At 32.8% G+C, this 15576-nt stretch overlaps 2 protein-coding genes across 2 annotated transcripts in view; one reads left to right on the plus strand and one right to left on the minus strand.

Moving 5' to 3' along the window:
* The first annotated feature begins 310 nt into the window (after window positions 1-310).
* LOC137933018 (androgen-dependent TFPI-regulating protein-like) lies at window positions 311-5620 on the plus strand. The gene is made up of 4 exons (XM_068776745.1): window positions 311-472; window positions 2237-2377; window positions 3341-3561; window positions 5039-5620. The coding sequence occupies exons 1-4, from the start codon at window positions 398-400 to the stop codon at window positions 5250-5252; spliced, it is 651 nt and encodes a 216-aa protein (XP_068632846.1). The 5' UTR covers window positions 311-397; the 3' UTR covers window positions 5253-5620.
* A 163-nt stretch (window positions 5621-5783) lies between these two features.
* The window catches only part of LOC137933094 (ATP-binding cassette subfamily G member 4), a 33177-nt gene continuing 23384 nt past the window's right edge, over window positions 5784-15576 (minus strand). The window contains exons 2-11 of the mRNA XM_068776880.1: window positions 14656-14826; window positions 13935-14071; window positions 13431-13576; window positions 12589-12827; window positions 10860-11110; window positions 10149-10317; window positions 9092-9192; window positions 8410-8565; window positions 7618-7823; window positions 5784-7061 (exon numbers count right to left, since the gene is read on the minus strand). Coding sequence (XP_068632981.1) covers window positions 6920-7061; window positions 7618-7823; window positions 8410-8565; window positions 9092-9192; window positions 10149-10317; window positions 10860-11110; window positions 12589-12827; window positions 13431-13576; window positions 13935-14071; window positions 14656-14826 — 1718 coding nt within the window. The 3' untranslated portion in view covers window positions 5784-6919. The remainder of the gene's footprint in view (window positions 7062-7617; window positions 7824-8409; window positions 8566-9091; window positions 9193-10148; window positions 10318-10859; window positions 11111-12588; window positions 12828-13430; window positions 13577-13934; window positions 14072-14655; window positions 14827-15576) is intronic.

Genomic DNA, 15576 nt, shown 5'->3' on the forward strand with positions numbered 1-15576 from the left:
GTGTGTTCTGATGCAGTTCAATTTTGAAATCACGTGTTTGTTTTGTAGTTACTTGAAATGGATAATCATTAATCAATTAGTAATATTTTAAAATTCTTTAACTGCGTATGATACTATGAACACAAAGATGAAATTAAAATATTACAAGTCAACATATTTAAATGCAAAGGTTATTGGTATGAAAGACAAACGTGCAATATCGATTACTATCTTTAGTTTATCAATGAACGCCCGTGCGGACAGATATTCTGCAAAAATAAAAACAAACATTTTTTATAATAAAAAGTACATTAAAATGCTGCTAAGCAGTGAAAAGTTATTTAAAATAAGATTTTGGTTTTATATAATAGCTCTGTTGAATTTGATATACACAGCAGTTGTGACTCTATCTATAGACATGTCCGGCGACCAAGATCCTCGCGTTAGCGCCTATATCAACATTAGATGGAAACTGCTTACATGCTGGTTCAACGTAAGTTTATTTTTTTCTTCTACAAAATAAGAAAAAGAGGAAGATGTTTACAAACTTGTGTAAATAGTACATTACGGAATTAATTTGTGTTTGCATATTATTACGATTTATTTATTATTTATTACACGTTATAAGTATTTAAATAAAAAACTAGTGCCATTTTTTTGTTTGAAATATATTTAAATTATATACTCTAAGCATGAACTTTCACGCGTTGCGAAATCATATTTTGGTTTAGTGATGCATTGGTCAATATTTATGGATAGTAAAGTTGTATTATTTATTTCACATTTAATGTATAAATAATTTTATCACTTCAAAAATAATAAACTAAATAAATTACGTTAAATTTTTTTTTAAATCTCAAATTGACGGACAACTATTTTACAGCAGTATAAATAAAGTCGTTCGGAACAGCTCGCGACCAAGAAAACTTTAAATAGATTTAAAAGTATTAAATATTACACTATAAACATCATAGTTAGCTTTGTTGTAGGTATATCAGGCACGTCACTTAGTTGGGACAATTCCACTCAGATATGTACGATGTCGGAAAACTGACGCGACCGGTACCTCCACTGCGTTTACAAGACTAAAATAGCTTAGGTCATCACGCTGAGTTCTAAATAGCCTCTGCAGTGTCTCCCCAATCATTATTTGGCGATTAAGATGAGCTATTTTGACGCCGAAAAAAATTTACAAGTCTTCTCTATCGATACAGCAGCAACGGATCGCACAGCATAGAATTTTACATCTAGAAGTTAGTGATTATAGTCAATTCGCGTTCACTAACTAAATCATCAAGACACGCCTGTTCTTCCTGCAAGGTTTACTTCTACTAAACGTGAACTCCCATTTCAAATTTAATTGGCCATTCGGCGTCATCGCCATCGACATTTCAGTGATGGGAAGTCGACGGTTTCGCATAGGCCTCTCTCATAGATTTACAATAGAATCGGTTGGATGTGACCTTCATCTAACACATTCCGAGGACCTCAACAATATCGAAATTCTTAACGACGTGTTGCCGTGTTCCCCACTCTAGAATAATACGTGCCAGGGGTCATCTGTTCTTTGTCCCATGGTCTGCTTACTTCACCTCGCCGTTTCGCTGGACTTTATCGGTTACTTTCGTTCGTTTACGGATATCCTTATACCTGATTCAAATTTAATTTCTCATTCTTATCCCATCTCAGATTCTCACATTGAAATCGCCAGCCATCCCTGAGGGTCAGTGGGCGGTGATTATAACGATAATTTACTGAATGGTGCACAAATATCACGGTGTTGCACATAATGAACAGTAATTGTGAACGAGTTATTTAGAAGTTTCCATTGTAGAAATCTAGTTTTCAGAAATATAATGTAAACGACTCTTAAGAGAAATGGTCTCGTCGGTTTAAAGTGAAAAATTGTTAGTTTTTTGGAGATATTACGAAAAGAGAGTATTGAGATTTTATTACTTAATAAATATTATATACATTTCACATAGAAGTGTTTTTAATAGGGGGACCGGAAGATTATGTCGTTTATGTCGACATATATTACAAAAAAAAAAACGGTTGATTTTTATCGCTCCAGCATTGAAAATTTGCAAACTAGATAGTAAAACGTTGTTGATAATGAAGTAAGAATATATTGTTGATTACAAATAAAAACTTGTTAGTCAATATAGTCGTATGAATTTGACTTAAGAAAACGACATTACTTTCCGATACCCGTATTAAGCATTACTTTAAACGCGTGATTTCTTTTTATTTTCAGATGATCACTCTGATGTATATACCTCTCGCTTTGTATTGCGACTGGAAAGAGCGTCGTGGTCAGTGGGCTGCAAAGCACGTGGCCGCACTGAGGCAATTCAAAGACTGCGTCATGACGAATATTCTTTTTCCTGTTACGATGGTGTGTAATACTGTACTAAATTAGGCTTTGTAAATACACAAACTTATGCAAACGTACCGTATATTCCATTTCTATATCTGATATGAGAATATTTAATTGAAAATCGGGATAATATACATTTTAATATAATCAGGAATAAATATTCTAAAAAATTATCTTACTGAAGCTTACGCACAAATACATAGCAGTAAAGTAGATGCGAATAAAATTTTTTCGAAAAAGTTTTTTTTTAGAAAGAGTTCTATAAGCTGTTGAGTCATGTTTTCAAAATAGAAGTATTAAAATTATGTTAACTAAAAACTAAATAAATGTAACTAGACATGTAAATACTTTGTGATCATTACATTCCATTTACATTATTAACGTATAGCATATTGATGTCTTTTTTCAGTCAATGTTATTTCTGAGTATAAAATGCAGCATTACTACATTAAAAAAGTAAAATCAGTTACATAACAAGAGATTACTTTATTGGTTCACTGAAAATTTCATGGTAATTGGATCAGGAATTGCGAAACGGATGCTGTTTTATATTAATTGTTTGCTAGTAAAATTCAGTAAATACATGTGATATCTGCATCTATTTTGCTGCCACCGTAACAGTCGTTTTATGAAATATACCAACGTGCGCCGGTAGAAAAGTTTCTTTTAATAAGATTTTCGATTTTTAATTAAAATTGGAACAAACAATTGACGCAAAAGCCATTAAATTTTTCGACTTCTCTTGACAGCCAAGAGTTGAGTCAGAAGTCATTATGGCAGAAACAACAGATGAATTAGTTAAAACATGCGTGTGGAAAATTTAGTTAGTGATAATAATTCATTGGTAAGAGGCTGATTGGTACCACACACCACCGAGGCTGTGCTACACAGTTTCAAATTACATTACAATGTGTTTGAAAAATACTTTGAAAGATTTTGCATATATTTAGATGCGTTATATTTATGTTGTTTACGTTTCAGTTCGCCGACTACATGTTCTGGCGTATTTGGCATAAAGACGCCAGTCTGATCGCTCCGTTGGGGATCTTTGATTACATGCCCCACTGGGCACAGCATTCTTTGCATACTGTTTCAATGTTCATAATGGTTATGGACTTGCTCCTTGTTCCGCGGAGGAGACCGCGCAACATGTGGCCCGGCATCTGTTTAATGATATCCTTTATAATCACGTACATGGCGGTGTAAGTAGTTTTACAAAATTGAATACACTGATTTTTCTGTGGCTAACCAAGATGTAAATTTCAGTTGCAATAAAAAAAAATCCTGATCTTGGGCATATCAAACCTTTTTAATACCATTTGCTTGATTGACGATCTGAATCGTCTGACTTATGGCATACACTTTTAGTGTTATATTAAATTAATGGCCGAAACCCTCTTCCAGGAAGCGGATTGTTGAATAAACTTTTCATATTTTAGTTTGAAAATAGATTCTTTAAAATGGTATTATTACAAAGCTCGTTTTAGCTGCACCACTAAAAAAGTTAATCTATGCTTACTTGATAGAATCTCTTTGCGTTGTCTGTTATTTTAATTTCACTCGTCCTTCAGTTTCTCTTAAGGCGGATATTATTGAGAAATTTGTGAGAACCTTTGGTAAATCAACCCAAAGGCTTGTTGTTGTAATTCTTTGCCTTTTGTCTTAGTTCTATCAAGTTGCTTATTCATATTATAAGCTTTTCTACTGGCAATGTGACCAGCTTAGGTACGATATTTCAATAATATTTTTGGTTACACATTTTTAAGAACATTATTAATCTTTAGCTATTGGAAGTTCTATCGTTTACTTCTGCAGTATTTGATGACATGCAAAGCAAAAGTACTGTTAAAAGAAGTATGCGGTCATGTAGACCATTCATTATACATCCGATTACCACTTCTAAAATTCAGGCAGAGCTGGATTAAATTACTTATTTTATGTATTATGACCATTAACATGTCTTATTGATTTAGTGCAATGATCGACTTAAAATGCGAGAGTTATCTAGTTGTAAAGTCTGACAGGTTTAGTTTATATATGTCACTTATTTTCGAGTTTTAATGGAACCTTGTTCGTTTACATTCATAGTTATATCTGCAGAATAGTTTGTTGAGTATGTCTTCGTTGCTGCCAAAAAGCGTGGTGTCATCTACAGTGTACTTTAATTAACTACTCAATGATTCCTTTCATTGCCTCCCAATATTCTATTTGTCATTATAAAATCACTATAAATATTGAAGAGAAATGTGAATAAATTTGCGCCTGTAACTGTGATGTTTTCACTCAAGCGATCTAAAAGATTAGCTATTTCAAAAAATGTAGTACCTCAAGTATGTAGCCGAGACTCTCGAGGGAGTCAAAGAATTTGATTATTGTAGAGGTCAAAAGCTTATACTTGACAGGTATTTCTTATTGTGAGTATAAGAAGTATGATACTAACCACTTGTTTTCTTACATATGTAAGGACTGCAACTGTAAAGACTGCAGAACATATGTACATATCCATTCGCGAATCGAAATTTTGAAATAATAATGTCCCATAGTACAATTCACTATGTAAACTTGGGGCTTACTATATTAAACCAACAGTTCAGTCACGTAATATTTGTTATTCATGATATTTTATCATTATTATCTTTTACTTTAACAAGTAAAATGCGTTTTATTTATTGTTTACAGATGCGGTTTATGCTTCCTTCGTGGTGAGGTTGTGTACACGATCTTCGTTAGATTCGACATGTTTAAACTAATACTATTATCACTGATGGTGATCATAGAATGTTTGTTCTTCTATCTGGTTCAATGGTGTATTGTTGACTTGGTTTGGGATCCTCATAATAAGTTTATAATGAAAAAAGTACACGTAAATGCCCATCGTAAATACATTTTATAAAAAATGTTCTAGTTTTCTTAGGTTTGATTTAAAACAATAACAACGAAATTATGATATAAAGCCTTTTTAGTTTTAACTCGCTGTGTTTCTACATTTTCGAGAAAATTAACATGAACATCGACAGTGAAGAAGATATTAACATCATCGTCATAAGACATCCACCGATAGATAAGCTTCCTCGTAGATATACCATAGAAATAGTAATTGTTATGGCATGTATAATTTTTCATATTGTTTTGAACATGTATTATATGAAACATGAATAGTAATGATAAGAAATACGTGCCAAATATTGCGGGGACCACACATATAATATTGTGTATTTCATTTATTATTTATTAAATTTGAAACATGATAATGTAAAACTGCCTTTGAACAAAGTAAAATGTATTACAATACTCTCTTGATAAATTCATTGTTATAAAGCGTTGTTGTCCAGGTTTTAAAAACAGATACATATACAAACACTCGACCGTCCTTCAAATTAGAATACATTTTTTCAATGTTTTTAAGATTAATTAATAAAACAAATTTATAAAGAGTATTTTATTTTATAAAATATTTCATACATTTATGAAATGCTGACACCGTTTTATTTCTACACATAATCTTATTATTAAAAATTAATCGTATCTTATCTTTCTAACGCTAATTAATATATTTTCAAGCGTCTTTATAATAAAATTAAAATTTGAGCAATTAAAAATTTCATAACTTTTTCGGTTAAATTCCTTAAAAAGTGTGTTTAATATTAATATATTATAGAGTTGAAAACACATACTTGAGATAGACAAAATGTCAAGTCGTCTGTTCCTAAATCTGGAATGCCTTTTCACCGCTTATATACTTCAAGCGATAACCAGTACTTCCGCACACACTATAGTACCAAGTCGGAAACCCTTACAACAATCTAAATAAATATTGCAGTAGTTTGTCATTTATACTTTGTTCCAAATATTGTAACGATCCATGTATTAAAATTATACAATGAACTAATACTACTTGAATAACTATCAATTTTCAAGTACTGTCACTGGTGAAAAAACAAATTTAATGATTGATTAAAAAAAATTCTGATGAAAATTAAAAAAAAACTTTAAATGCAATGGTGACATTTTACCAGTATTATGTATATTTATCACGTATAATTTTCAATATTTAAACATTTTTTTCTGCCGTAATTAAATTTTTGAGTATTTGTTTATTGTTTTAAAATATATTCGGACATATTTCCTACTGTTCTAACCTACAATATACTACCGGTTTCTAAAACATCTTAGGCAAGAGTCTATCACTCAAATAAAAATCAATAGGTCCTCGCCTTTTAAAAGTATCACAGTGTTTGGACCCTTGTATCAAAAGTTTTGGCATAAGCTAATGTTCTTTTTTAATAAAATACCTAAGTATTATTGCCAAAAAATTTTCATAAAAACAGCGTAGTGCCACAGTCTTTGAAAATAATTAAATACTAGACCACTAAAAAATCAATTTAACATGTTTTGATTTTGGAATGCGAAATAAAAAAAATAATCGGAATTAAAATGACATTGTCAATACGTTCTTTGGTATTTCAATTTCTTTAAAAGTCTATGAGGTTAAGGTTTCTGAACGTGTCTTGTTTTAACTTGTTTCATATATACACGGTGTACGTATAAAAGTTTTGACGACTATCGTATGGCGTTTAATTTCCATTTTAGAAGAAGAAAAGCGGCTACTCGCAACACGAGGACGAAGACCGTGAGCGCCAACACGTCCCACCAAAACATGTCTGGTGACATAGAAATTTCTTCCAGGAATTTACTGGGATATCTAAAACAAAAAAAATAATTAAAAAAACAAACAACATACAAGTTGTTAAACACCAATTTAAACAGCAAATTTTAAATTGACCAAGTTTTTAATAAGAAGAGATATTTAACCGACTGTAATTTTTCACGTCAAGTGTAGGTTATAAGAAACTTAAATGACTTAAACCGTTGTGGCCACGGTCTTATAGGCGAGTTGAAATAAAGTTGTGATTTTAATTTTCATTATTCATCATTATAAAACGAGTTGCAATTTTTATAGCACAAAAAGCCATCTGAGTTAGTGTGCCATCTCGATGATGACATTAAATTAATATAAACATAAAATAAATTATTTCAAATAAAGTTAAATTATTGAAATGTGCAAAAAGAAAATGCTTCTGACCAAAGTGACACTAGAAGTTAGAAGTATATGCATTAAAGTTTATTATTAGTCAAATTATTTAAAACGTGAGACTAAAGCTTGTTTTTAATGTTGTTTATAAACTCTTCTTTAATAAAATGGAAAGTTTAGTTCTAATTTTTTACCTTAAATATAAATTTATGGGACAAAACCTTACTTATAATGGCAATACAGAGCCTGATTGCAGTCAAGTTTGGGTCTCTCAATGCCGTAGATGGCGCCGATGAGCCCTTCTAGTCCGTAGCGGAGGTAGGACACGTAGGAGCCCCAGTACAGGTATGGCGGCAGGTCGCGTAGCGTGACACCGAATCCGGCAAACATCATCATGGGCACCGACAGCGTGGGCCCCAGGAAAGTGCCGTTCTGAACAAAGTGTAATTTTGATTTGATTATATATCGTTTTTAAACGATTCCAATAAACATATTTAAAAGTATATTTTATAAGTATATTTAAAAACTGCTTATTCGTAATTAAAACACTTGAATCATTTTCATTCTGCTACTACTAACACTGCCTTTTCAGCAGTAGTGTTCCACTTACGCCACAATTTTTAATTCTCTTCAAAGAATTAAAAAACAAATCATTAGATTGTTACGTTAGTTTGACCAATTGTGGGGGGAGAAGTAATAGAAAAGTGATGGAAAATCTTTTCGATTTTTTTGTTTATATACATCCCCATAACAATATAGTGATCAGACTTAAAACCAAATTATTATATCGAAAACTTTTCTCAAATCCGATAAATTTGTTTACGATTTGTTAGCAGAAACTCGGAGCGCATTTTTTTATATCATTTCTGATAAAGCAAATCTATTGGTACATTTTAAAGTACATTACATACGTATAGTAGTGTAGTGTAGTGTTGTTCTTACAAGGATGCCATTGCTTGCGCTGCTTAAAGCTCATAAAAATGAGACAGTGAGTTAAATATAGAGCAAGGAGTCTTACAACGACGTTGAAGACTGCGCCAATCATGAGCCCGAAGCTCTGCGCCACCAGCACCGTGTACAGCGAGATGGCGAAGAACATAAAGAAGCGAACGATGTCCATTGGCTGTGAGGACATCGTATACACGATGATACTGAACACCAAACACGAGACTATCTGCAAAGAGGTTATGTTATGGTATTTAAATTACCTATCGGTTTGAGACACAAGCTTACTTTCGAAAGAGGTTAAGGTTTGTTATTAAAAAAGCGAGTCCAATACGCATTTGTTAATGTTAATATCTTCCGGGTTATCACGCAAAGACGTTCCAGCTTATTCTGCTTTCGTTTTATGTACACTCTCTGTATTCAGTTAAGTTCACTTCTAATACATACTTTTTATATATTTGCTAATTGAAATAAATTCTTTTGAATATGTTACATTGACAGAGGTTTTATTGGTCACTATCTATTTTTTCTAATTGTACTATGATGGTGCTACTCTTGTTCGTTTTTCTATTTTTTCATAAATATTTTCTTCAGACATTGAATTATAATTTTTATTTGCGAACAAATAGAAGAAACTTTGATCAATCATATCATTATTATAGGAATAAGAAATGACATCACAAATGCTAAGAATATAAAATAAGGCAAAATAAATAAAACTGGGTGAAACGAGCAAACCGCAAATGATAACTTACAGAAATGGGCAGGTCCACCAGCGTTACGGAGATGTAGTACGCTCCCAGCGAGTACCATCGGTTAAAGTGTTCTTTGATTAATATAGACAGCTCTGATGGAACTGAAAATGTAAACGATAAGATATTATTGTATTAAGTCTTAGACAGTATATATATATACACTACATAAAGTTATGGCGGCCTGGTAGTAATAGATTTTTTGATGAAAGTGACACTATGTGAATTATACATCGTCACTGCTCATGCAAAAGACAAACATCGTTCGTAATCCAGCATGTTTTGATATAAAAAGTCATTTTATTCTTTGTCCGAAAAAAATATCAAAGACACCGTTAAACTTTAGTCTACAGACACTTCTGATATTTTGGTGATATGCAACAAATATAATAGCGTTTTAACTTTAACATACGGTTATTCATTCATACGTTTCATTTATGTTAAAGTAAGTCATTGTAGTAATAAAATGTTGTCCAAAATTATGTGAAAACCTCTTGAGTCTGTCAATAAAATATCTACTGCCAAATCTTAGACAACGATATGGTATTTTCGCGAATAAAAACAGATCGAAATGTCTAATGTCAGAAAATATTGAATTTTTATTTATTATTATATAATAATTAAACCCCTGTTTAATCAAAAATTTTTTACCTAAATCTCAAAAATTTAACTTTAATTTAAACTAAAAAGACGATGTCGCGTTAGCGATTCCCTGTCGACCAAAACTTCGTCGGCATAATATCGTAGAAGTACCGTGATATTCGCCGATGTACATTAGCCCGTTGTGGTACACGATTTTTACAATAGGCTCGTACCTTTCTGAAGAGTAGATATTCGTTTTTTAAGTAGTAAGATTTTATGTACAAATGTATTCTGAATGTACAAAATTATTTAGTAGAAAAAACTTACTGGACTAGACTGAGTAAATCAGAGAAAATACATGTTTCTGACGGAAAATCGTGTCATCCGTTTGCGGAAAGCAATTAGTTATTACCTAAGTTATAACACTATAAAAATGGTACCTTTTTATAGTTTTGTTAGAAGTTAACGTAATACTTACAAGTAAGAATGGTCAGCATCATGGGAGACATCATGTGGTGCATTAGTATAGCGAACAGCAAGTTGTAGTTCTCAAGTACACGCGAACCCTCGTTACCGGCTTTGATAAACAGGCTCCCCAGCATTATTCCAACCACAACGTTCACGATAAGCCTCAAGTGGGTCATAGTCTGAATTCAAAACGAAATATTTATTATTAATTGCAAATTTAATATAATTGATTGACTTGAGTCAGAAGTAAAGTGAAATAGAAAAATGACAAAAAGAAGAGATGGCGACATAGTGAAATCACTTGGCTATATATAAAACTCAAGCGGTTATATATACAATCATGTAGTTTATAGTTTTTATAAACAAGGCGTAATAACGCCCTAAGATGAATGACTCCTCGCTCTTCAAGTAAATTTACAGATAAACTTTTTTTTTTCTTTATTTGATTTTAACGTCGAGGTGGAAACAAACCCGTTAACAACTTGCCTGTAATCGGTAATAAACTTTAAAGTGATTAGCGACAAATAACCAAGCATTTTAGGTAAGTATTCGAATTTCTTCTGATTTTAATTACAATTTTTCGGGACTTAACACGTTAAGAGTACTCTCATATAAAAAGGAAATTTGCATGAATTCCTCTACAAAAGAATTTAGCTTGGTTCAAGCAAAAGTAATGATCATCAAGATCAAAGAAATATTAATATTAACGTAAATAACTTACAGCATCACGTTTAGCTTTAATAAATCCTCTCCTGATAAGCACCATTCTCTGGTTCGACTGCGAAGTCTCTTCTTCACCAGGTCCGGCGTCTTGTTCCCTTAGCACACTTAGTGGATATTGCTTTCTCAGAGCCTCCATGCTGGGAATGGTTTCAACGTCATCGAACCAGCAGAGTTCTTTACCGTTATCTGCTTTCATTGTCAAGTAACCGATCTTGTCTTCGCCGTATTCACCGCACGCCAACTCAATAACTGAAAGTAAGCGTAAACATTACGGTTTAGTTTATCATGATTTCAGTCAAAATAACAAAAGCTACTGCAACTTGTCGTATAGGCTAAGTTTCACTGAAAACGACGTATGGATAAAAGACGAATACTCTAGCTGAAAAACTTACGCCAGTGGTTTGGTAAGAGCCGAAAATTAAGATTGCTGTAATGATCACAGATCTTCGTTAGAAGATGACACTTTAAGAAGAAGATGGGGAGCCCTATGTCTAGACATATTGGACGTATTATGGATGAAATTATGAAAAAGATGAATTGAGCTACGAAACTGTTGCAACTAGACACAGAACTGCAATACAGATAGTATAATATCATTATTATGTATCGTAAAGAATAATTTGATATACATTATAAGTATAACCATTAAAAACCCTTTTCATATAAAGAGTTATATAAGAAAATAAAATAGAGGTTAAAAAAAGAAGACGTGTATCTAAGAAACCAGCAAAGGTCATGGGTTATTGACGCAGAATTAACTATCGGGACTGTTTATAATCTATTTCTATTTGTTCGATAAACTATTAATTGTGACCCTAGACAAACTTCATATTCAGGAAATTTTAATAACAATTTTATTATCTGGATAAAAGAGGGTTTGATTCGCTAAGCATTTGAAACTATCGGCAGGGAATATAGAAAATAACTAGTAATAGTTTTAAGCGTTTCGTTATTAAAGTTGTATGTCAAATAACTATTTCTAATGAAATATTTTTAATTAATATAATTAAACCTTTAATAACGGTTACAAGATCTAATTGTAAGTCCATGGTAATAATTATGCAAGGAACAAGTCTATAAACGGCTTTATCGATAGTGTAATCAAGATCGAAATTACTATTATTACTACTATTAATTTACCACCCATTATAACATCGATGTAATTAAGTTATTTATGGCATTATACATAGACCTAGAACATATTTTTCCTTCTATAACAAATTATATAAATCATCTTGTGTTAATATAACCAATGAGCTTAAACCAAATTGTTATGCTAGGTGATCGTGAGTTCGATGCATTAATGGACTAGCATTTCATATATATACATTTCATTAAAAGTAAGTTAGAAAGAAAAAGGATTCATTAGTCAAAAATACACATACGAAGGGTACCTCACGCACACATTCGCAACACAAAAAAACACGGTCTGAATTACATACACAACTAGTAGTAATAAATGGTAGCTCAGCATGATACACAGTATGGTTTTTTTATAACCACTGCTATTGGGGGCTTCTCGTACTTCTCGTTTCTCTATCTTTGGGAAGGACAGGGTCGATTATTTTATTTAGTGATTTTTACACGCTAATTTTTTTTCCTTCCTTATCTTTCATTCATCACATAATCTATCTACTTCTTTCATTCCACAATTTTCTTTCATGATGCTTTGTTACAACGCAACGCTGATTGTCAATAATCACCTTCAATGATTTATCTCCACTTACCGTAGTCTGCCGGATTGTGGTACATCGGGCAAGGTATGCCGGCCTGCTCGAGGTACGTAACGAGATTATTTGTTGTGCCCTGGTAGAGACAGTGACCGGCTGCCAGCACGTACACCTGGTCGAACAGCGCGAACAGCGAGGCGGAAGGCTGGTGAACCGTACACACGATGGTGCGCCCTTGGTGTGCCAGAGTTTGGCACAGCTGTACAACTTGCGAGCACGATGAGCTGTCCAAGCCTCTGCAGTAATTGAGATCCACTTATTAGTATAAATTTTTTATGCAACCAACAACATTGTATCAATATATGACTGTACAGATAATTAATAAATAATTGTACCACTTTGCATTAATAATGAAGTGGTACAATTATCGATTAGGATGAAACAATAATTGACTTACTTGGTTAAACTTTCAATAATTATTTCATAATAAATTTCATATAATGAGTGAGTATTTATTAATTCAGAGTTATAAAAACTAAGTAATTTCCGGATCTTTTCATATTTCGCACAGCAACGAAGTAAATATGCATCATTATTATAAAGCTACATTAAAAATCTCTCTGCGCATTCTACTAACGTGAAAATATAAAGAAATTATACTAGAATCTGTATCCATAGGTGATGAATTGTCAAAACCTTATCATCTACCCCAGTTAATATTATCATGAAAGGATAATTTACTTTTGTAATTCAAATACAATTAGATACGAAAACAAACGATTTCATTACATTTCAAAATTGGTCAAGGTTTCGGAAGCATTGCAAGAGCGCCCTCTATTGTTAGGTGATGCTATACTATATACTATATGCTATACGACGCATAAGGAATTTGTACTTACGTAGTAGGTTCATCTAGAAACATGATAAGTGGGTTGTTGATTAGCTCCAGAGCAATGGAAAGACGCTTTCTCTGTCCGCCGGACAGTTGCGCGGCGCACGTGTTCATATGCTCGTAGAGACCGAGGTTTGTCAGGATTTCTTCAATCTAGAAAATATATTATTTCACATTTAGTGTCTCTTGAAATAGATCCATAGATTTCCGTAACAGGTTCATAATAGACAGGTGAAAATTAGGATCACGTAACCATAAATACATAATTTACAACAGACTAGAGATTTACGATAATGACGATTTTTAATATGTCTCGTCTAATGACATGGTCATTAGACGAGATATATTAAAAAACCAAGGCCTAGGGTTTTAATACATAAATTGCATAAATCACCCATATATATTGACGATGAGGGTACACCATACAAATACCTAATGATTTGTTATATTTAATAACAAATCATACTGGTTAAAAGGTATCTATTGATTAAACAAGTTTTATTTAACTCACCACTTCCCCTTTCTCGTATTTGTCTAGTTTCGTGGGCAGTTTTAGGTCCGCCGCGAGTGACATGTTTTCTCCCACAGTGAGCAGGCCCTGCAGCCGGTCGTCTTGTTGGATATAACACGACATGCGCTTGAACCTTTCTGAAATTAAGATCATCAAAATAACATTAAGTTGAAAGAAATTTTAACAAATTTCAGCAGCTTATTATTTCTACTATTATAAAACCTTTCTCGTTCGTACTGTTGTATTAATCGAGTTACTAAAGTTATTTAAATTTTGAACTTCTTGTTAAGCCAGTTTATTTAAGGTTATTAATAATTGTCTGTTAAATATAAATATGTGCTATTTAATTTCTTTTATCAACATGGAATAAATTACAACTCTTATTAACATCACATTTATTCTATCAACTGGTCGTATGATAAATGTGTAATACTGGAGAAGAATAGGCGAAAGAAACTCTAGAGAACGATATATTTTTCAAAAGAATATAATACTACAAATTTCATAAATATCGCAATAGACTGGAGATGAGTAGATTGTTCCCAACACGTGCTATCTTGTATGAAAAGAAATAAACAAATCTTCAAAAAAGAACGAAAATTATAGAATAATTTCTGTTATAAGGGATAAAAGCACGTAGAGTTTGTTCTTAGTATTACCAAGATTTCATGGTCACCAATGGTGTCAAAAGATGGTCTATACTCATTAAAAACAAACTTACTCATAATACGGTCTCTTCCATTTATGAAGACAGCTCCGTTTACACCGCTAATACGATATCCGGAGAGGACGTCGAGAAGCGTTGACTTTCCGGCGCCTGACGGTCCCATGATAGCAACCAGCTGTCTGGGACGCAAACGACCGTTGACTCCATGAAGAATCTGCTTGTGTCCTGTCAAAATAAAAAATAAAAATATGAAATATACAATTAGCAAAAAAACATTGCATTTGCATCTCGTGATGAATTACGAGCGTACCCCTTCTCTCGTATAATAGGTTTAATATTCCCAACGCAATAATGGTCCTTTTGGTACTTCTCTACGCAATTGAATCAATCAGGAGAATCAATGAGGAGATCTGTAGATTAACGAAAGTAGCCGAATTAGCTTAGCGGTATGGCGAGTTAAAGTGGACAGACCACCTAACGTGTAGAACTGATAGACCCTAAAGCATAAAGGCTTTGGAGTGGGGACCACAGATTGGCAGCACAACATAGGGATACGGGATACATAGGGAGCACAGCATAAAATGGACTGACGTCCTTGTTAAGGTCGCAGTAAGACGCCAGATGCAAGCAGCTTCCAATCGATCTAAACGAAAATCTATGAGGAGGTCTATCTCCAGCAGTTAACGTCTGATAGTTGAAATTGTGACGATGATAAACATTCGACTAATTTAATCGACAATCGACGTCTTTCATTCTTTCTACAGTAAAAAGCACACTTATCAAGGTTTTACCCGGGGAATATAATACACAAGTAATAATAAGTTCTTTATAAATTCTATCACACAGCGGATTTGTACTAGTTATTCTAATACATTGTAAGATAAGACTCAAAAGTCATAATTTCGCTACTCTCCTATTACTTCGTTTCGGAGACCTAACACTGTCATCGTTAATATTATGTTAATATTATCTTGC

This window comes from Battus philenor, unplaced genomic scaffold (assembly GCF_028537555.1).
Source record: "Battus philenor isolate CCGP_79_NKW_IND1 unplaced genomic scaffold, ilBatPhil1.0.hap1 SCAF_12, whole genome shotgun sequence".
Taxonomy (NCBI): Eukaryota; Metazoa; Arthropoda; class Insecta; order Lepidoptera; family Papilionidae; genus Battus; species Battus philenor.

Excerpts from the sequence above, each read along its gene's own strand:
- LOC137933018 (XM_068776745.1), top strand. The coding sequence starts at position 398 with ATGTCCGGCGACCAAGATCCTCGCGTTAGCGCCTATATCAACATTAGA. Across the intron at positions 473-2,236 it reads TGCTTACATGCTGGTTCAAC|ATGATCACTCTGATGTATAT; the intron begins GTAAGTTTATTT and ends TTTTATTTTCAG. Across the intron at positions 2,378-3,340 it reads TTCTTTTTCCTGTTACGATG|TTCGCCGACTACATGTTCTG; the intron begins GTGTGTAATACT and ends TTTACGTTTCAG.